Raw genomic sequence first — 24302 nt, 5'->3', positions numbered from 1 at the left:
ATTGCAAAGATTCAAATCAATTCTTAATATAATCAGGCAGTAAACCGCGTATTTTACGTACGCGGATTGTAGTATTTCAGAATAGTGATACTTTCATTTAATTGTAACTCGGCGCAACGGCGATTTACGTTGAAAATAATTGAATTAATATGGCGAGAAATTTTAATGCTCGTATCGGCCATGGACTGAATATTTTGTGCCGCAGAAAAAGTCGGCAATTGTAACGAATGACGTAATTGCGACCCCCGTAAATGTACGATACTGAATATATGATTTGCGCCCGTCATCAGGCATTTTTGACGAAGTAGGACTGTTGGTTCTTCCATTTCTAACATCATATTTAGTAGGAAAGGGGTCAAATCAAAGAATGATGATGATTTGAAATTGTACCCGACGAAAATGTCTTCAAATATCAAAAAATCTCGTTGAAATTCAATCATCTTATTATGACCAGTTACCATATTCAGTCTATTTCTTAATTGATTCGCAATAAATTTGTTTGTAACTTGATGTTTTGTTGTAGTTTTGGGGAGCGATGATAACGTAAAAAGTACAGTATGGAGGCGACGGTCCAAAAATGTTTGAAAACCACTAGTTTAGTACATGAATTGCAGTATACTTAAATTGTTCTATCTGTACGCATGCCACTTGCTGATCTTTCAATGTTATTTACTATATCACTTGCTGCAAATACCTAATGCTTTACATTACTGAAACGCGATCAGTGAAACGGGTTGGCGATTGACTGACTACCTTGACAAGCCTACCAGTCGACGGGAATAGGGCATCATTCTCTAGGTACATTGTGCTGTCTTTAACATAAACGTTAGTCTAGCTGTTGAGCCTCTTTTTCTATAAGCTTTTTCGGTAAAACCGTTTTTGATCATCCGCCCAGTAATCAAATCTATTATCCGCATCCGGCCCCCTCAGGAAAGTAATTGTCCACCCTTGATGTACAATGTCATAAATGCTTAGAGAGTAATTAGTCGATCGGATTCGATGAGTCCACCAGCAATATTCCAATGGATATGAAAATGAGAAGCATTCATGGAACTTTGCTACCTCACGACTTGGCTAAAAATGATGCGTACATACACGAAATTTAATTTTTTTGTAGTAATATTTTCTCCACCAACTATTACATACTTACTCAATTTATTAGCAGCTTGTAACTATATAAAACTAGTTCAATGTAACATTAAGTGAATCTCACAAATGAACCTAAAAATAGCACTCACATATGATATAGGTAAATTTCTAAAAACATTTAAAATTTGGATAAAATAAAACTTTTTTGTACAAAGTTTCTCTAGTCTCATCATATTTGCAAAAACATCCAGTCCACGATGTTGTACTATTACAACCTATCGATGTATTGGATTTGCAGTCGATACCCACCAGTAGTTCGTCACATTTCATGTTCAGAATCACCTTTATATCTGATCAAATCAAGTCAGAAAACAGGGTTTTACTTGACTTTGATTTTGTCGGGGTTCCAGATGTAGCAATCGGGGAAGGAAGGTCAGATGATTTGGGAGATGAGGTAGGTCTATTTTGTGAAGGTGAATCGGTTAAGTCAATTTGTTGATGTGATTGATTGTCATCAGAGGTATCTGGTCCAATAACACAAATTTGAACCGCACGGTTCCTGGAACATGAGGAAAATTGATTACTATAAATTTGTATTGGTTACATAGATAGATAAGTACCATGTAAAGCTTTTTTATTTTAGCATCAAAACATTTGATAAGTACTGGTTTCTACTATTCATTACTGTAAATGTGACTTTATTTTTTCAAAATGTATAATTATGGAATCTATCTATACATTTGAATAAATCCTTTTCACCTTGCTGAGGTTGGGGAGAGAACTGAAGGACTAGATGCTGGTGTGGGAAGTATAGGAATTGGTAATGGATTTGGTGCATAAACTTCAGGAACTGGATCTGATGATGAACGGCGTGATTGCCTAGAAAAAATAAAATACAGTGAGTTAGCTGAAAGTTTATCAAGCACAAATATTGATGTATTATTAATATAAACAAATTTCACAACCGATTATAAATAAAGTAGTTTGGGACAATCTTAAGATCCATTGAATCAAAAATGATATACCATACGAACTTTTTTGACGATTTAGACTTTTGAATGCCACTTTCAACAAATCTCTCATCTAATTCATCTGCGGACATCGCCACTCTATTATCATGTGATCTTGCTGAAACAGCAGGCCGATCAGAGCTGTAGCTTCTCTTTCTCTCTGTTACTTTGGGGAATTGTGTTGACGAACCAGCAAAAGCATGTTGTAAATGTTCCCTTTCTCTACTGTCTTCATCAACAGATGATTCAGTCATTTCATCATCTTGAAATTCAAGTAGTTTGGTAAGAAAAAGTGTTAGTCGGAGGTAAAGCAAATGTCATTTGTAGCAGTATTTTCAATTTAGTTACAAGATCTTCAATATTGGACGGTAAAACTGGATTTCTAAACTAAAGAAGAAATGATGGTTAACATATTTAATGATGATGATAATTTACCTAACAAAAACTCGGATTCTGATGAAACATGTGTATTACAATATCATCCATGCTGAAATACATGATTCAAATGATCGCAATGAAGTTTTTTGTGTGTTTAAGAATTATTGTGGGAATGGATCTTGTACATTAACATAAAGCAGAAAATGATTGTGCATTAAAATACCCCAATCATTGTACAGTATTGTTTTTTGGGTCAGAAATATTTATTCAATGACAATAATGTTTTAAGACATGAATAAGATCGAATAAAGATAGCAGATGGGATCACGCTAAATTAACGGCAAGATTAGAACATACAGGGCACAATACAGAGTCATTAATGATTTATTTGCATCACCTTTCAACAATCGTTTACGAGGAGGTTCAGGAAGAGGTTGTGTATCTCCAAAGGTATGTCTCTCTGGTGATACAAGTGGTTCTCCGGTGTCTGAAATGTAATCTGAAACAGATTCCATCAAACCATCATCAATATTACGTGCAGATCGTCTGGCTGTCGTAAGTGTGGGTGATGGACTTAAACCTTTCATAGTTCTTGGTTGCTCAGGAGATTCATCATAAAGTTTGTGATGTGACTTCCATTTAGGTCTTGGCTCTTCAAACTCTGATTGTTGAGTTGCATGTAACATATTTGAGATATTACCAGGACTTGAACGAGACCTAGAACAACATTGGGCGAAGATATTTACAGGCCTTGACATAATTTGATTGGTACAAGTAGTCAAGAAACTAATCTATCGGAACAGTGGGATTGCGTGTCAATTTCGATACTTTATCCTTTTTCAATTGGACAATACTTCTATTGTCAGCAGATGACAACTTTGCTGAAAAATGACTCAACCTTTTGTCTCACCTGTGCCGATTAGATTGCTTTTCCTTTGATCCTTCATTTGGAATATTTAGAGTTGAATAACCAGGATCTGTTGAGGTTCGAGTTGAAAATGTAGATGGTAGCAATGTTAATCCTCCAGTAGAACCAAATGTGCCCAAAAGAGGTTCTGTTGCTGATGCATGCATCATTTGCCCACGTTCCGGCAATGACGTCACACTTCTGTAAAAACAAAACGGAATACGTGGATATGTTTTTCTTGGGTTGTGCATACAATTAAATGAGTTCAGTCAAATATCAATGCCCATATTTGTTCACATAAGCACCAATTTGTACAAATGGATATATTGAACCGTATGATCACCAGAAAATTGAACAAAAACTTGACCTGGTAGTGGTGCTTTCAGTTTTGTCACAATATTAAATGCTAAAACATCGTTTGTGACATTGCGACAATGGCATCATTTTACCAGATTTACATACATTGATTCTATTTTTTGGGTTAGTTTTTTGCGCTGATCCAAATTTCAGTTTATTTTTGCATTGATATGTTTGGGTAATAGGCTAACAAGAGTTGCTGATATTTGTGAATGTGGACAGTTTGGTTTTTTACTTTTGTTAGTGGTCATTTTCCCTATTTGTTTAGATATTTTTACCCATGTACAAGTACTGTGCATTTTAGTCTTTGTCTCCAATAATAAGATCTATCCATCTGGAGATTATTAAACTTATAAATAAGCTTAATAGAAATTGAAGATTTTTTTTTAAAATCAATTGATAAACCTTGGAATACCTCGATTCTCCAGACTTTCTCAATTTTTTCATGAAAGATGAAATTTTCTTCTTGTCCGTTTTCTTTTGAGAAGATTCAAATTCTTTTGAAAGGGCTTGAATCAGTTGATTTTTATCTCTGATTTCTCTTTGCAGCTCCACAATCTAAATGAAATTGACACAATATATGATGAAGACCTTGACAAACAATCAAGTCACAAAGGTCACTGACATACAAAGAGGTGTATATTGACATGACTCGACATGAATGCCAGAACATAAAAGGATAGGATTTACATATTTAGAGGAATAATAGACGATAACATGGCTTAATCATGTGGCGAACCACATATCATAACTAATACCTGTTGCATCTTTTCAGCATTGCTATTTTCTAAATGTATTTGCTCGAGTTCTTTCTGTTGACGATTGCTTTTTGACAAAATAGTTACATTCTGAAAACAATATTGGATGAACATAGTGAGAGGTCAAGTATTATTTACAATAGTATGATGAATTACAAATGCATAATAATAATTTACGATATAAATATATTTATTACCTTTAGTTCTCCTTCTATTGCTTCTGATTGTTTTTCAGCTTCATTTTTCTCTTGTAATAATAATGAATTTTGATCACGTAAAAGATCAATCTCTCTCAATAAAGAAGAAATCCGATTTTCCAACCATTTATTGCGTTCACATACAATCTTGTATTGCCTTTCCATCTCTCTGAATTGCAGTAGTAATAACATGAGAAAATAAAACAGATACTTGACACCAATGTTTACAGAAAATCTTCTATTCTACTATGATATCATTATCAAATAATGAATATGTTATAAATTGATACATGTCAAATTTGAAAATGTTATAAAAAGCCCACATAGTAAGTAGTCAATGGCCTTGTTTTGATTCTGCATGAAAGTTCCAGATAAACAGATTTGATTGGTCTCTATTTTTACATTTTTCAGAAATCAAATGAAGGCCTTTTCGAACTTGATTTTTTAAAATGATGATTTTTTAAATGAAACTACTCTAAATCAACCTTAAAATCAAGAATTTGAAATATTGAATAAAATTAAATTTGAATCGATGTGAATATTTGATTTATCTTAAACATCTCTGTAACATAATCATACTTGTCGAAGTCTCCACTGAGAGAAAGACTGGATACTGGTGTTTGACTTGGTTTACTTTTTACAAAAGCATTTAGTTGTTTTTCTAAAGCTGATTTTTCTTTTCGTAATCTATCCATATCTTTTCTTAAATCTGTATTTGAATCAGTCCTGGATAAAAATAAAAGTTGAGAATACAAATACTTTATTGATTCATTCTACCGCATTTCAAAATATCTCCTGATTGCATTGAATCAACAAATCAAAATGTCATTTATTTTTATTATTTTAATTCATAAAACAAGTGCAAAAGTATTTGTTCAACAAATGCACTCATTTATTATAGGTGGTTAGACCTACTCCACCATAGAGTTCACGCATCTGAAACAAGTAACGTGCTAACTAATCTCATACCTGACATGGGCTAGTTACCAAACGAGAGGCTGTGTCTCGCCATATGATTAAGCCATCTATTTGACTTTTCTCTTCCCTGGGGTTAATACGAATATCATATCACCTTTCTAATATTATTATTTTCTTTGATATGATTTAGTAAAAATTGATGATGACTCACATGGATTCCATAATAATAGTTTTCCCTTTCAATTCATCTCTTTCCTTCCTAGCTTTTTGTTCTTGCCTTTGTGCAGAAACTAAATTTCTCCTGAGTTCTGATAATTGGTGATCACGAGAAGCAATATCTTCAAGAGCTCTTTGTAAATCATGTCGTGCAGAAGCAAGTTCAATCAAAGCTATTCGCTCATTGTCATCTGACTGATTGTCATCGATATCACCCTGTTTTCAAACAAAGTTTCAGTAGTATTGCCTCTCGGCCCAGAGTATTGAAATAGTTTCAGAATGACTCTGCTCTGTAAGGGTTCAAATATAACTTATGTATCATGTGAGTGTTTTTAGGACATCAATTAATAATGATAGACATTGGCAATTCACTGGCTACTAGCGGAAGTACAATTTATCGACTGATAAAGTTTTTCCAACATGTTTAAGTTTAAACATGACACTGCATGAACATCCAAAAATTTAAAAATTTATAATAAAATTAAAAGTAAATTTGAAATAATTTACCCAAATATCTTAACCCAAATTAACAAATCAATCATAACTTGCGATTGAATTTATTGCAAGATATAAATAAAGCTTCCAATTCATTCAGAAGTTTTATTATTCTAAACTTTTTTGCATTTTGAAAATGCATTAGTATGAAGAAATGATGCAAGAAACAAATTCTAAAATCATAATGAGGTTTATACCACCGAAGTACAATCAATGAAGACTATGTCAAATTTCAGGAAATTTACTTTTTTTGACCTTGGGTCATTACGAACATTTAGGGCCATTTGTTGGCATTGGTTTCACAGCTCTACCTGATTTAGTTTAGGTGTCCCATGTCCATTTTTAGGTTTGGCTGTACAAATCTGAAATTTACAAAACTGTGATTTCTCAAAACTATAAAATGTGGTATGCGTAAGCTAATTTGTTAATTTGGTTCTACTGCACACCAATATTTAAGTCTGGCAAAGTAATTCCTCAAATGCTGCCAGACATTTCAATACCAGACTTACCCTGACAGCCTTCTCTTTGAGGTTTTTCAATTGCTGTCGCAAATTCTTGATAAGATTTTCATGCTTAGCTCTGACTTCTGATAATTCTTCAATTCTTGATTTGAGTATGGTACATTCTGCTTCAACACCTTCCAGCCTTGCTTTCTTTGTTTCTAATTCTCGTTGCACACTTTCCAAGTCATCAGAAAAACGAGAGGATCTATAAAAAAGATTCATTCTGAGATGGGTTACAGTCACAGACTTATCATTATATAAAGCTGAATGAGAATCATGTCTTACAAACACAAACATATGCTGTGTTGGCATCACAGGTTACACATTTCGAGTTCAAATCTCATGCTCACCACCTAACACAGGGTGTGATAGATTTGGTAGGCAATGCAGAAACGGAACATTTCTGGATTTTCTGAAAATGGTAGCTTCTTAAATATCAGTAGGAATCGAAACTTACAGAATGACACAAAAGCTCGGTGGTGTGGTGTGGAATAAGCTCGCCACCTCACCTCTAGGGATGGGCCGGGATTCGGATCCGGACTCGGATTCGAGTCGAATCCAGGCATTTTTTGGACTCGAATTCGATTTCGAGTCCACGTCGTTTTTACCAAGTCTACAATCAATTCTGTTTTTACTAATTTAAGCCTATGTTTGTACTTTAACCCCTATAAATCTCACTACATACCTTAACTAGTTGAAACTCAAGGTTAGATATTATGTAACAATATCACTTGTGTGTATTATAAACATTCCGAATAAAAACGACGACAGATATTCAGATAATATAACGCAAAAATTATTGATAGCTTATAACAATGATCCGCCACATGCCTTCAAACTATCTATCCTTTTGGTATACATGTGGTACACAATAAAATATGTGTTAACGCAATATTTTTGAATTTTCGATTCGCATAAATGAATATGAAACATGCGCAGAATCAACTCAAGGGGGAATTTCATCAATATCTCTTTTAAATAGAGGTCATTACGTGCAGTCTTTTTTCTAAAAAAGGGAGCAATGGAAAGCATGGAGCATTTTAGAAAGTTTACATGAAATACTAAATTGCAAGCATTGTAAATACAGAGAGTGGCATCTATCTACCATTTGCGCACGTGACATAATAAATTTAAGGCTAGAAATATCTGGAATTTTGGGAAAGCATTGTAGTCAAAAGATTTCTATTTTTTATATTGATATGTAAGAATTGCTAAATAGCCGCCCAGAATTGACGCAAGGTGGTGGGCTGGAAATCCAGTTCACAGCCAAGGTGCACATTGACCCACGTTTATGTTTGTATTATGGCCGACAAAAAAAAATTTGAAATTTTTTTAATTGATTCAACAGCTATCTGTGGAACTATTAGGAAAAAAATAAGAGCTACGACGTATGTTTGTGAGCGCGCGATGCCGTAGTATGGTCAAAAACGTGTTTTTCTACTTTTAAAATGTGACGTCACGGACTCGAAGGATTCCATTCGAGTCCTTGACCTATTACTCGGATTTGTCGAATCTCTGTAATGCCGGACTCGTCCCATCCCTACTCACTTCTGATTACCTTGTGTAGGGTCGCAAGTTCAAATCCCATACGGGGTAAATTATGTGTGAGAGGATTGCTGGATTCTTTGCCACCGTAGAGTGGTTCATGTAACCGCTGGTCAGTTACGGCTTTTTTCCCCCATCAAGTCCATTGATTTGAAAATAAATAGTAGGCTTAACTAATCCCCAGGATAAACATGTACGATATGTAAAAAACGGAATAATTATACAGCTAGCTACGACATTCCTATCTTACATACTGTTAATCACAGTACAATACTAGAAACTGCAATTCCATGTAAGCTAATATGCAGGGTGACAAAATATATGTTTTCAACACAAAATGAGCAAAGCAAGCTGGTCAAACTCACGATGTTTTGGTAGACTTTTCCATGATTTCCAGCTGTGATGACATAATCACAACTCTGTCTTCTGCTGTTTTTTTGGCATTTTGAGCAACAACAAGTTGCCCCTTAGTGACAAGATAAGATTTTTCTTTATCTTCTAGTTCAGTCTTCAGTCTTGAGACCTCAACTAAAATCAAATAGTACTGAATTGAAAAATCTCATGAATACGATTATAATTCCATTTTTCGGATCAATGTATACACAGCAAACATTTTCATTGGCATTGTAGAAATATAGCATTTGTCAAATTGAGACATTCCTATAGCCAGCAATCAGACTTTTTCACATTCAACAAGAAGCATAAAAATCTATTGTTTCAAATGGAATAAAACAAGAGATAGAAATATCATATTTTCCTTCTGATGTTTAGCAAACAAAAATGCAGACATAGTGATGAATTCAACCGAAATAGTAACTTGTCGTCATTGATGTAAAAAGATGTGATTTTTAAATTATGTAAACAAGTTCCTCATCTTTATAACATTGTGTTTCAAACATAGGCATCAAAAAGCAGCAAATAACAGGCAATGTAAAATTTACCATTATCTATGAAAAATATGTTATTTGAGTAAACAGTGAACCATGTTAACTCGACCATAACACAAACCTCTTAAGTTTCTCAGATCTAAAACATCTGCTGATTGTGTAGGACTTCTTGCTGATGATGTGAGAGAAGATCTGAGTACTTTTGCTTCATCTTCCAGACTTCGAATTCTTGACTCTAACCTCTCCTTCTCTCGTTCCATTTTTTTAATCTCTCTTTCATGAGTATCTGTTCGGGCTTCTAATAAATTCTGTAGGGTATCGGCTTCCTTTTTAAAAAAGATGAAGAGAATTAAAATAAATTGAAATGAAAATATATGCACATATCATCACAGTGATGTGCTTATTTCCTGTTTCTTCTCAGTAGGTTTGTGACCAGTGGTTTTATATATACAGACCAGATTATGTCCCATTTAAAGAGAAAGCGATTTGACTAAATTAGTCACAACCAATTTCTAATAGATTAGACCCCCTCCATCGAAAATTTCAAGCAGAGCCAAAAAAAGCTTGTTGTAAGTAAGTGAATCAAATTTTTACCAAAACCTAGCATGCAGATAAACTACAACTTTCATTGATATGATTAACATAAAAGTTGGGTAAATGGGTACGCCCCTGGTCACAGGATTATTTGGACAAAATGTGAAAACTTCGAGATCTGAGATAAGAATGCATATATATAATATAATAACCTTCTTCACTTGTCCTAATTGATCAGCAAGCAATTTGTTCTTTTCTTGGGCCCTCTTGAGGTCGAATTCTGAAGCTTCTTCTGCCTGAATCTTTGTTACAAATATATATTTAAAATTCACAGTTTTGAGCAAAAAAAAACTTCATTTAGAAATTATTTAAGCTGATTAGTGTAAATATACTACATTGGGTTTCCTTCTTAACAAATATGATTCCAATGCTCCATTGGAAATATGGAAAATAAAATCCATATATATAATGCACTTAGCTTACCACCTAATATTATTTAATAAAATAAGAAGTGTTTTTCACCCTGATGTTGTCTTCCTCCTTTGCCAATTTCTCTTTGAATGAGTTTACTGAAGTCAATTTATCGACAGCAATCTTCAACTGAGATTGAAGTTTTTTCACTTCAGCTCCGAGAAAGTCATCATTTCCAGATTTTGTCGGCTAATCAGATATGGAGGAAAACATTTCAAACTTTTATTAGGTAATCAGGCGGGATATTTTATTAAATGCATAATATACACCGAGCACCCACAGGTGGGTAACAATGGCACCAGCAGTACAGAGAATACAAAATACAGAGAGATAGCTAGGGTACGGTAGTTGTTTTATCCGCAGAACCGCTCTTGAGTAGACATTGCCAGACAACATTACTGATCTTAGAATCATTCATGATCAGAGAGTTTTAAATATGCACTCGTTCGCTCTGTTAATATTGTAAGTCAAATGTCAAACTCAGTTTGTGTCATTTCACTCTAGTACTCACAGATTTTGTCAAAACATCTCTTTCCATCTCTAACACAGAAATCATCTGCTGATTCTCCTTTATTTCTTGGACTAGTCTTTTGTTTTCTGCCTTGATTTCAGCAATCTCATGTTGAAGTTCTTGCATAATAGAAACCTTAAAATGATATATATTACTTTATGTGAGTAAAATGCAAGATTATAATACGATGACCTCAAATATTTGAGGTGTATTCTGCACATTCACATGACTATATTAATAATTATGAAATCATAACGGTTTTTATCTTCAGTATCCCACTACAAGTGGATATCTATAAATGTATATTCATATAATATATGTGCGAATGGATGTATATATACTAGGTTATATATATTATATAGAATAGAATAATCAAATCTATTGTAGTAAAATTAAAACGATTCTTACAACTAATGGTATATTATGTTTGTAAAGCAGTAGCTACAATTTTATTTTATTAAATACTAGTAATAGATGCATGACACCAAAGTGGCTTCGAAATGGTTGCAATATTAGCTTTCACTTTAATCACCTAGCCTAGCATTGTGCAAGTCTTTTAATAAGTTATTTTTAAACCTGCCATAAAATAAAACACCACCTGATTCTCAAGGCTCTTGTTTTCACTTTCCAATCGTTCTGCGACATCTTCTATATTTCTCAATTTAGCTGATATTTCTCGTTGATCTTGATCTCGCTGCTCCATCAAAGAAGTTAGTTTAGTGCATGTCTCCCTCCAGTGATCAAGTTGTGATTGGTCATGCTCTACAGTTGCTGCTAGCTCAAGGTTCAGTCTTTCAGAACGCTGTAATAGGAAATTACAGCATTAGGAATCTTCCTACATTTGAAATATGAATACTAGGGTTGTAACATGACAAGGACATAGTGTTGATCAGCGGTGGGCAATTGTGGCTTGCGAGTACATTGATGGAAACCAGTCATTGACATATGGCAACATGAATCTCATAAAATTTAATTTAATTTTTATTGAATTACCGGTATATATAAATTTTCAATTATTTGCAAGCTTTCGTGGTCTGCACAAAAATCCACCACAGTGAGAGCAGAGTAAGTTTGATCTTGTTAGTGAATAGAAGAAAACTGTGTGTTAAGATTTAAAATCTTACTGCTTCAGATTCTTTATATTTTGTTTCCAATCTATCGCGCTCTGCCTTCAATTCTCGTAATTGCTGTGAAGAATGCTGAGAATTTTGTTCCGTTTGAATTTTCAAATTTCCATGAGATTCTTGGAGCGTTATCAGTCGCTGTAAAATACAAATATGCTTGACTATCATCATATTAGCATTTCAATCTTTTCAGTGTATTCGTCTTGTGTAGGTTTGTGGTTGTCAGTGGCTGCTCACATAGAGCCTCCTAGACCTGAGTATTTATACTTGCAAGGCTTTAACAATGCAAAATTTATATTTTTAGCATTTCGGCTTCTAAGTTGTGGCTTTATCGCTTTTATCTATGAAGGGGAAAAATGACTAGATAATTGGAACAGATAGAAAAAGAAGAAATATTCAACAAGTCCACTCACCGAAGCAAGTTCATCTCGCTCACGTTCTCCTTGAATATTCTGTGTCTCCAGCAATCCCAACCTTTGACTATCGATTTTGTGTTTGACTTGACATTGTGAAAGTTCTTCTTCTCTTGATGACAGCTGATGTCGAACTTCTGCTAAACTATTAGTCAGGTCTCGTTGACCCTACACAATAAAAAGGACAATACAACTTAGAGACGGATACAAATATACATGCTCCAAACAAGGCCCTGTACAAGTAGCCAATGATATCCAACGATATGTAAGAGGCTACTATTATTAGAGGAACAGGCTTTATTCCTGTTTTGCATTGCTTACTAAATTTTTATATCCTAAGTGGCGTGGTGGCCATTGAATTGAATCTTTAGAACAATTGTATTCTCAAAATCTTAATCAAACTTGGGGTAAAATTTCCATCTAGTAAATGTAATTCGAATTGTTCTTAACACGACAAATTGTTTACCTATTTTACAGTCCATGAGTCGCATCGGTAATAACGCTCACCATCAATAAATAGCTAAGATCGGAGATTTGTCCATTCATAAGTCACACAGGGTTATAAGGAGTAAGAGTTTTTAAGCAGTCTCGCGTTACCGTACAAAGCTCATAAAAAAACTCAATATTCTATGGTTATTGTATTTTATTCATAGAAAATGTAAAACGGTTTATTTTTAATACCAGTAGGGGTTGTGAGTGTATACAAAAAAGCATAAAGCACTACCTGATCCATAAATTAGGTGCTGAGGCATGATTTCTTTTTGAGGGAAAAGAGAATTTGAAGTGCGCCCTATAGACCGTAAAATATAGTAAACAAAGATTATTGAAAAAAAACAAATTATTGTAGGAAAGATCTCGTACTTTTTTTACTAGTTCTAGTTCATCACAATATCTATTTTTTTCCTCAGTTGTTCTTGAATATTCTAACCGAGATTTTGCCAATTCTGCATGAAGTGTTGTGAGGTTATCTTCCAGGGTGATTTTATTCTGCAAAAGATAAACGTTACAAATTAATTTTCTATCTTAAAACATTGAACAAGAACAAGCGTATTATATGCAAATAAATAAAAGTTTTTTCAGTTTTTTGTATTGCACTACAGATACCATAACAAACTTTGCCTTGTGCTCATGCAGACAAGTTGGTTTTTCTTACATTTTCATACATACATTTTCAATAATAATTGCTAGTTGTTCTCGCAGAACAACATTATTTCTACTTTTTTCTTAAGATTAATCCAATTTTTTATTAACAACAAATTCCGACACATTAAGCTCCGAACAAGGCTCTGTACAAGCAGCTACTGCTATTTAGGGAGCTACATTATTTTGAATTAACCAGAATCTTTCCAATTTGACATTGCGAACAACCTCATTTATTACACCCTAGGTGGGGCAGTAAGTAGTGACCATAGCATTTGAACCCGATATCACCTTCATTTTTATCATTAACTCATGCACTGTTCATGTATTTGTGTATTGTTGGGTTATATAAAACATTGATCCAACCTAACAATTCCATAATTCAACAAACTTTGAGTGCAACCCACTTCTTTTAGCTGTTGGTTTCCATCTTTTACTGATTGTAATGTTCTTTCCAGTTCTGTAATGTATCGATTTGAGCGGTCCATATCACTCTGAACATCTCTATATGTTGTTTGCAATTCAGCCAATTTATATCCTTGTTTAGCACATTTTTCTTTATACGTTTCTGAATCCTGGAAAATATATTTGTTGAAATAATCATGCTTTGCACCTATGGCTTAACAATGGCATAAAAACCTAAGCAAGAAACATTTATTTTGCAAACTTAAAAAGTACTGATTCTAGCATTCCTCGAAAAGTAAAAATAACTAAAGTAACAACATCATAGAATTGTAAGTGAAGTTTTTTAAAATCTATGTATCTCAATTTTTCTTGTGCTCAACCCATTTCCACCTAATGACACTGGATATATTGAATTAGACAAAAGCACAGAAAATACATGCTCAACTAAAACCAAGCATTCCAAAACAAAAAACTAGTTAATTATTCCTATAACCGACATGGAATAGTAATCAGAGGAGAAGTCGTATTCCGCCATATGATTAAGCCATCTTCTCAGGTTTTCCCTCCCATGATAAATGTTAAAATCCCATTCCAACTAGTAAAAATCAAAAGGCATACTCTCATTCTTGCAATTTGACTTGCTTTATTCATAAATCAACATTTACATTGCAAAAGATTGATTTCTTACATGTTTGCATGTTTGTAGTGATATTTCTGTTTCATCAAGTTTGTTCCTGAGCTGAATAACGCTGTCTTCTGCTGTGTTAAGACGATTACTGAGTTCTGTATTCCTATTTATGATTGCCTAAAAACATGAATCAACAAAAAGGTTAAAAAGTAGAAGAACAACCCCACATTTATTTTAGCGATTTGAATTTTAGAAGCAAACAGTGAGTACGGTAATTAACTAACCTGTTGTGATTCACGCAGATTAGAAACATCGTCTTGGGCGTGATTTTTTTCTTTTTCTAAAAGTTCAATCCGCTGTTTTGCAATTGATAAATGTTCTTTCAAAGTTGATAGTTCATCACACAAAGCTGATTTGTTCTAGAAACAAAGGGTGGTGAGAGTAAACTATTTGAAATTGTGTTAACAGTTTGGATGTTAGAAGTCGGGTCTCGTGAAGCAAACGCTGTTACTGTTTAAATACCTTCAAACACAATTGTAGTGTGAAAATGAATGCTGTAAGTGCTTAAATAACGCCGAACGAAAATGTGATGTGAAAATACAAACCAAATTTTCATTTTTTTCTGAAAATAAAAGTCCGTCTTGCGCGAACACAATATGCTAAACGCATGGGACAAACGAATGGGGTGAATTGCCGACCTTTTCGCATTTTCGACGGCGATGTTTTAAGACAATAGGGTGTAATTTCGATCTTTTTACATAAAATTTCACATCACATTTTCGTTGGGTGTTATTTGAGCAGTTATGTCATTTATTTCACATCACAGTTCTGCTAGGCGTTATTTAAGCAGTTACTGCGTTTACTTCACTAGACCCTAGAAGTCTATTGATTGCCTGCAATGCAGCACATTGTACACAGTGCACACATAATGTAAAAAAAGTTGTGCTAATATGGTGTAGTTCTATACTGTGCATATGACTGTATGACATTAAAATTGCTATTATTATGTTACGTTCTTGTATTGTTTGTTCTTGTATAAATCGGTAGAAAAGAGGAAAAATTGTAAGTTATAACCTAGTAGTGCTAAACTGCCGTTATTTTTATGAGGAATATACAACCTACTTACATCGCACAACTGTGTTTCAAATTAGGTCAGCAAGGTAATCAGGTCTTATAAACGCCTTTTACTGCCTTACATATTTACAAATAAACTTATACATCAAAACAATATTGAGGGGAATTCCCTGGTTTTGCACACAAAAAAACGTTCGTCGAATGCCTCGCCGAGTTATCTCAAGAAAACGTCAGTCCGACGTTTGGGGTCTAGTAAGTGGTGGCGAGTTCTGGTAACAGTACCGATATAGAGACTACTCTAGACTATATTTGGCCAAATGCATTTATTATCATAAATTTTATGCAAGATTAGCACCCAAAATAAACCGTTAATTGCCACTATCACTAATGACGGAGCCCATATCTTTTCTTGTTTTTTTTTATTATATTTTTATCGTTCGTTTTAAGCCAAAAAAATTTATCTTTGTTCGGATAACGTTCCTGAGTTTTTGATCACGAGGTTCTCATATAAATCGTTTTGCTAAATCGATATTGTTGTTTTGCCGGGAAAATCTAATTCTCGGCTACAAATGGCCTAATTGATTCCAGTACCCAAAGACGGAAAAGTAGCCAAAAAGCTATCCATTTTATTGAACTCAAAGTAGCCCAATACCTCTTTACTTGTTGTTGTTATCGGTAATTTAAAAAAAAAAATTATTCTTCGATCGATTTCAAATGTCTATACGCCAGAAAGCTATCGCTTTTATTTTTTCAATTACCTCAACGATTTTCGCCCACTATTTCGTTTGTTCATTTTAATTCATGGGATGCTGTTTTTAATCTGCCAAGCGTGGCGGCCAACAACATGTGTTCTTCGCATTGTTATGCGCACCAGGAAACTAATGTTGGTCAGCCTGCAAGAAGTAAATTTGGTCTTCCCATGGACCATATAAAACTCTATTTGAGTAAATTTGGCGGCATGTGAACAATAAAGTTATCGTTTAAAATAGGTGTTTTCATCTAAAATTAATCTCTGACATTTATTCTCCGTGTCCACGTATTTCAGCATTATTCTCATATATATGTATATATATATTTGTTTTCAAATAAACTCTTCAAGTTCTAAGCACACAGTAGGCCTACACTTAGAACGCGTTGCTGTGTCCGGTCTAAGGAATATCATACACGTTTCAACCTTTTCTCACTATTGAACGATGCCAAATTATATACTGTGTGTTAAAAAATAAGCAACAATTACAGACTTCTTGGCTTGCCTAACGTTTCAAACAAAATGGAGAAGTACAAATGAATTTATGTAAATTTAAAAGCAGTTCATTTTTTAATAGTGATTATGCATGCGGACGTTTCCCCGGCCCTTGACCGCAGAAAAATAAAGTCGCTAAGGCGTTTGCGATTGCATTTTGTTTAACTCGATTGTTTTCGTAAGCGTGGCGTGCTATTTAAGCCGTAAAAATCTTGATTTCGCTGTTTATTCTCCCTAAATCAGAAATTTCCCTCGACATATTTTTGTGTCGCGAAGACGATTAAATAATTACTTTTTTTGTTCTCGAATGGAACCATGACACCTCTGAGGATTTTATTATATAATCATCAGCGACGAGATGCTAAAGATAGAATAAAGTAGTGAATCTGCAACCAAGTATTTCTTTATTGTAAAAGCGAGATTATAAAATACGGCACACCAGTAGTGTTCTAAAACTATTGACTTAAAATAAATTTTACTCTGTGGGATTTTATCGCAGACTAAGGAATTTCTGTAACAGTGATATCTTAAAGTTAATCGAGCATTGCAATAAAGCGGAGTGAGAGTTGCAGGGACAGCTCACAATGGTGAAATTGGCAAGAATATAAATCAAAACAAAATGTAATCGGGCACTTTTCCACACATTTTTATGGTTGCAGATTACCGTGGTATTTTGGAGTAGTGGTGCTTTTATTTTTTCGACGCAATCGCAGATTTAATTTATCACAATTAAATATGAATAATGCAACCATTTTAAATAATATCGGTCATGGATTGATATTTTATTCAACAAGAAAAACGGTTACATATCCGTTGACAAAGTCGGCTCTTATAACGACTGGCGTAATCCCGAGGACTGACTCGGGATCCGTACCGCGGGGGTATCGAGTCGATGAATATGTATTTTTCATCTACTAATATACTTTATATGTATTTTAATTGTACTAAATTAAATATACTTTCTGGGATATTATACCAGATCTTTCTAATGAAGACAACAATTTCGCATAAGTGCAATATATATCAAAAGTAATTCTAATCGGGCAGTTGATCATACTTTAATATGTCCGCGGATTGACGTGGTATTTTAGATCGATAATGAGTTTATTTTGACACATGAGTCGCCGCAACCGCGAGTTACCGTGAACACAAATGAATTAAAAATAGAGAGCCATTTTGAATTCTTGTAGTTATTACGAGACAAAAAATTTATTATACCACGCAAAAGCCGGTATTTTTAACGAACGCGGAGACCATTTCAGGAGCCGTTACATGTAAATTTCCGATTCCATCCTGTGACCTTTCCATTTAAGAATCACTGGTATAAAGTGTGGAATAGATTTTCCCATTTGCTTATATTTCACGTTTTTGAGCTATTTTCATTTGGGTACACTATTTTAGAGTGGTAAGTGAGTGAAACGGGAACTTATACTCCACTTGCGTTCCGTCTGTGTGTCAAAGACTAAGAGATGTCCAGAAGCTACCGTCTATCTCTGTCCAGTTTGACAAAGTTCAAATGTAGTAAAATCAGTCTTGGTATATCGCTCAGAAATTGAACATTTGTATTACACAACTTTTTAGACGATCAGTTTGTCCATTTGCGCATAGCTACATTTAAAAAACGAAATACTTCTTAGCATTTATATACAAATATATGATTGCGGGCGCCAAACCCATCAATCATGAGTTACGAGTTCTGATTGTTACAGTTGTGTTTGCCCTCAAAATGTCTGTCTGGTTGATTTAGGTCATGGAGCGGAAATGTGATGCCTTGTGATTCTGATCATGTACCATAGAATGTCCGAACTTATTTATGGAATAAAACTAACAAAATTAACAAGTTAGTGAATTGCACGGTTCATGAAATAGAATAAAGGCCAAGAGTATCATAACTACCGGTAGGTGTATACTAAAGCCAATAAACATGGTGTGCAGAAGTTGGTAAGATATGTGCTTCGACTTACCTCCAATAATGTATGATTATTCTCTTGCATATTACGTATTTCTTCTCTTGCATGATTTAGTTCACGTTGACGTTCTTCTTTGTCGGTATGCATCAGATCTAATTGACATTCCAGTCTTTTCATTTCATGATGGAAATTGTCAGCCCTGTAGAAATTTGATAAATGTTGTCATTTGGGTTTACCATACCTCGTTTATGTTTGTTTGCTTGAATTAGGATCCCGCATATTTTTGTCCGTGTCCTAAGGTTTGTGGCGTTTTAGAAGCTGCTCAAACTTTTAAAGAAGCATGTAAGTAACTATCACGGGTCACGGAAGGCCCAAGCATGATATTGATCAACCATATAAAACTATGTATTTTAGAAGATGTTAATGGTATCAAAGTGTCATATTGGTCTGCCTTGTTCAATGACCCCACTTGGCGAACGCTTTTGCCAAACAAAGCGAATTATCGCCTAGATACGAGAGGTACGCAATGACAAATGCATACAATAACCCAATCAACCCTTTGGAAGCATGAAGATATCCAGAAATCATTGCTGAATGTATTCCTGACTTTAAGAATTGTTGAACACTGGTGTGAATGTCGTATATTTTGTGTTGACCGTTTAATCATCGCGTTAATGGTTCAGTTCAGTTGAAGTTTCAACTTTGTGCTATTGCGAGGTCCTAAACATGTAATCTAAGGGAAGACGTTTCAAAATGTATGAATTATAAAACGGCGATATTGACCATTACCAATTTGAAACAAGAAAACAGTGCTTCGGAATCGGTAATGAAATATCGTTAAAATTGCGCGGATCAAATTTACGCGGTTCACTCATATAGCCTACTAAATTGTTTTTATCAATTTGTATATAACTATACTTCGTAAAGACAATAATGATTATTTAACATATGAGGTAAGGAAACCTACTCTCTCCGAAGGGTTTCTTTCTCTTCTGCGTCGTGTAGTTGGCGATTGAGATGGGAATTTCTTTCTTTTTCTAAATATTTTACTTTTGTTTCCAATTCTTCCTGAACTTGTTGAAGTAATTTTGATGCTGCTTTCGTTTCTCTCAATTCTACTTCGCCTTTTTTAACCGTGTCATTTTGAATCTATAAAAAAATGAAAATATAGCTAAATATAAGGTATGGGATTTTATTGTGTTCCCGAAAAGCAAATTGATCTGACTGACAGAACGATCTAGTCTAATATGAATTTGAGCCAAGTTTGCATTACTCTCAGTAGCTACATTGGCGTACATTTGGAGAATGAAAATTATATCCTGTTTTACTCTATACTACAGATTCACAATCTTTCGTAGATAGATGTAAAGTAAAGAGATCACCTTCTATTATTGATGTCTCAGTAGGGTTGAATTAGGTGGTATTTTATAAAACACCACAGACGAATCTCTTTTTTCACACTGTCTTCAAATCTATGCATTTACTTACAATGCGAGAAAAAGTAATGTGACTAAGATGAGGTCACATCAACTTCTCTTTTTTCAAATGTTTTCCTTAATTTGTGAATTATCACCGACTTGGTAATATAAAGTTTGAAGTTGGGTGAAGGGCAGACTATATTTGATTAGTAATCCCTAGAATATTTAATATACTCTGTAAATTTCAGACAATAGAAAAATAGACTTATCACTCAAATTTTAGTGAATGTAAATGTATACTATAAGCCAGGGGTGGCCAACCTGCTTTCGACCGCGATTCACTAAAATCTTCAAAATAGTTCGCGATCGACTTATCGGTAGTAAGGTCATACACAAAAACAAATACTGAATGTACAAGTACTGCATATGCAGATAACTGCACGCATGCATGCAAAAAATCCCACCACTGCCAATAAGAAACCTTTGTGGGCGGGTAACAAAATCGACATGGCATTTGTATTTTTTGTTAAGTTGTTAATTTAATTATTTAATTGCATGTACCCGGAGTAAATGTTTGGTCATTTATTCAGGATTTAATCGAATCATACAATTCAGATATAAAACGTGCCTAATTTTTAGTTGTAAGCGTTGGAAATTTTTCAAGAAACTTTGCCAAGTATTCATGTATATATCTAAACAGCGAAAATTAAATATAATATTCTCAAACCATGAATGTTACATGACTGCTCAAACTTCAGTATCTGATTTACAATTTCCTCCAAATAGAAAATGGGCATGCATGCCACTGCTATCATTGCGATTACAATTTATCACACTACTCTTGGAATGAGACAATAACTTTAGCATACTGCATAAGTTATTGTAGGATTGTTTTGTCAGTCGAGACACACGATATTGGGCACTTCATTTTTAAACTTGCATTTGTTATGTAATAATATGCTTTACTGGGCTTGCCTAGACTCAAATACTGTATGTGTATATTGTATTTTGCGCATGTACAGTATTGAATTCTTCATGTTCAAAACTGGTTCCAGGCAATTTTTGGGGGTATTTTATTAAATTCACTCAACATCAAACGCGATGGACTGCTCGAGGCGTGTCGAACGACCGGTCGATCGCGATCGATGTGTTGGCCACCCCTGCTACAAGCAATCAAGCTTTCGTTACTTCCTAACAAACTTTGTGAGCCATAGGTCGGCCATCGTCAACTTTCATCGCACAATAGATAGATCGAATTACCGACGTATATAACAAGCCATTTATGTCAGTAAAGAAGATCTCCAAATTTTGTTTAGTCTCATTAAATATTTATAAATATTAAAAAACTTTTCCAAAATACATATATCGAAATTTGGCCAGTACCTCCATTGTTCTTTGAGTTTCTGCAAGCTTCCTAAGCAATACATTTCTACGCGATTCACTGTCACCGAGTGCATCTTGTAAATTGTCTCTTTCAATTTCCAATATTCGAGGTGGAGTGGTAGGTGCTGGAGTTGGCGAATAAGAATCTCTTAGGAATCTGGACGGAAAAATATGATTCAAGATATCAGTTGTATTTAAAATAATGCTCCTATACAAACTGCCCTGCGATTAGTATTTGAGTTTGTTTTGAATATAAGTGATTTTATAGAAGAAGTTTATCAATATTTCATATATATATTTACAACGAAATACTTTTAGTGCATCTAACTTCAACATCAGGACTATCGAATCACAACATGACATCGTTGTTGATTTTCAAACAAATCAAACTCGTTTTGCAAAATACACTTACTTTCGAACTGGCGAAGGTGTCCTTGACTTTGAAGGCGAATGCGCACGATTCATGCGATACGTTGAAATCCTGTCACAATTAATGTTCCGTTTGTTTTCATCTTGGTGTCGATAACTTTCATCCAACACCTGAAGGGCTCTTTTCACTGCAGCAGAAGGTGTTGAACGACCGCTACCGGGCTGCAGACTATGGAATATAAAAATATCCTAGGTTATAAGAAGTAGAGATGTACCGATATACCGGTATCGACTAATGATAGACCGGCTAATTTGCGTTACTATAGTAATATTTTTTGCCTTTGCCTGGTTAAACTTGTCATAGTTGAAATATTGTTTACTGTAAATTTAGTGTACGCAGATAAACGTTTTAACCCATCTGCCCGTAAACTGAGGAACATTATGAAATTATATATTATCAGTAATAACAGCAATTTGAAATATCACCGTATAGGCACCGTCACTGTCTTGACGATATCGAATCAGTTTCGGCAAAAAAGTGGTATTGGTACCCCTCTAATAAGAAGTCGTGATATGATGAAGCATAGATAGGGAAATGTAGAAAACTTGGACCTCACCTGCTGTTATGTAATTTCTATTTTATAATATTAAATATGGAGGATCCAAAAACAAATCGATATATATTGTTACCTTACTTGAATAGTTTACTCAAATCATAACCACGGGAAATGAATCAGAGTATTAATAAGCTAACTATTATTTGAAGTTTGAGACAGCATAGGGATTCCACGTAATTACGCTGCGTGAAATCAGCAACTAGACTTATAACTGAATACAATACAAAATTACAAAAAGAATTTGGGATGTCGCGATTATAATAAAACTTGTAAGAAAAATTTACGCATTGCAGCTTAAAAGTACAAAATTAAATATTTTACTTTGTATATTTAAATGATCCATCCCCTCCATGGAGGTAATTTCTTCTAGATCGTGAGGGCGAACTTCTTCTCGACGAAGGTCTTAAATGATAATCTCGAAGTGGATAATCCATGTTTTCTTTTTAGCCATAGAGTTAACTCCACTGCCTATATTTTACGAATGAAAGTATGTTACTTGAACGTTTTGAAAATTGTTAATAACCTGGCACCCTTTTCTTTTTGTAAGCTCCTTTACGCTGTTACTAAGCATAGATATTTAGTTAAAATCACTTGTGGCATGTCGGCATTCCAAATCAAATTGAATAGACTAACTTATAAAAAAAAAGCGTGGAAGCTAAGTCGGTGAAAAGAAATATTAAACGCTTCTACTTTTTACAGTATTTACAGAGCTAATAGAATTAAATCGTAAAACGTAATCCGTCGGCCATTATGAAAGCCATGTAATACAGTATATGATTTCTTAGGGCTGGTTGGTGCTGTGATTTGGTGTTTTTGCCTATACCGATATTGTCGGGACACTAGCCAAGAGTAGGTACATTTGGTTTTTAACTTTACGCTCTAACCACAACATCACTCGCATTCTTGACTATCATTCATTCGTGCTATTACGTTTTCTTGTCGAAAGTACTCTGAGTTATTAGATCAGTCCATAATGCTATAACTAGTCTACAATCATGCCCATTGCTATTTTTATTCAATTTAATTTTATGGGCGTAAAATCAAAAGTATTAACAAAAGTTGCTCGAATATACGAATAAAATTCTGCGAATTCTTAAAACCCAAAGAAATAAACACTATACATCTACGCACGGGCAACACACATAAGCTAATGAACGTTGCTCTTATTGTTTTATTTTGAAATCAACGGCCCTATCGTTGTCTCAATTGTTACAACTATTAACTAGTTACGAAATTAGGTAACATTGTTTTGGTATGTAGGTAGCAACAACCATTTGTGTTATAATGATACTTCACATCCCAACAATAGAAGAAGGTATCGATTTACCAGACAAGTCTGGTCTCGGTATACCAATTGGTTAAAGTAATTTTGTTTTATTTTTTAATGTGATACACTTGATATGTCGCCATAATTTACAGAAAGGTGTTTAGTTACTGCCAATTATTGTGTGATTAAAATACGCAACAAACATGTCATCTATGCATGGCACACTGTCAACAAAAGATAAGACTCTTTCTAAAACTATCTCAGCTTTAACACAGATTTTTTCATGCATTGAATTGTTATTCTATCGGGTATTTCTAGTATCTATTCTAGAGCTACATTTTTAAAGTTTTTATTACATGATATGTCACTTTTTGTGTTCACGATAATCTGAAGTAATTCAATCTTGAATATTTCATTCCGAAACAGTTGAAATTATAAACGCATATCCCTAAGCTTCTGGAATTTATTTTGGACAAGTAGAATAAAAAGAGTTAACATCGCCGGTGACTTAATTTTTAAAACATCATAATCCTAA

At 34.2% G+C, this 24302-nt stretch overlaps 1 protein-coding gene across 2 annotated transcripts; it reads right to left on the bottom strand.

The window, feature by feature from the left end:
* Positions 1-1107: 1107 nt before the first annotated feature.
* LOC120330280 (uncharacterized) lies at positions 1108-22984 on the bottom strand. Of its 2 annotated transcripts, XM_039397164.2 has the most exons (28): positions 22822-22984; positions 21927-22112; positions 21515-21671; positions 19681-19862; positions 18768-18912; positions 14771-14905; positions 14547-14663; positions 13861-14028; positions 13175-13300; positions 12314-12481; positions 11901-12038; positions 11375-11578; positions 10777-10911; positions 10317-10454; positions 10007-10096; positions 9382-9586; positions 8739-8901; positions 6835-7033; positions 5826-6046; positions 5276-5422; positions 4697-4865; positions 4500-4589; positions 4157-4299; positions 3388-3585; positions 2875-3194; positions 2124-2361; positions 1849-1968; positions 1108-1648 (listed from the first exon to the last, which is right to left on the bottom strand). In XM_039397164.2, the coding sequence occupies exons 1-28, from the start codon at positions 22932-22934 to the stop codon at positions 1444-1446; spliced, it is 4620 nt and encodes a 1539-aa protein (XP_039253098.2). In that variant the 5' UTR covers positions 22935-22984; the 3' UTR covers positions 1108-1443. The 2 variants fall into 2 exon arrangements, with proteins under 2 accessions (XP_039253098.2, XP_039253099.2); XM_039397165.2 differs by lacking the exons at positions 18768-18912; positions 19681-19862; positions 21515-21671; positions 21927-22112; positions 22822-22984 and adding an exon at positions 15380-15523.
* Between the last annotated feature and the right edge of the window lie 1318 nt (positions 22985-24302).

This window comes from Styela clava, chromosome 12 (assembly GCF_964204865.1).
Source record: "Styela clava chromosome 12, kaStyClav1.hap1.2, whole genome shotgun sequence".
Taxonomy (NCBI): domain Eukaryota; kingdom Metazoa; phylum Chordata; class Ascidiacea; order Stolidobranchia; family Styelidae; genus Styela; species Styela clava.
This window is presented reverse-complemented; position numbering and strand designations above follow the sequence as displayed.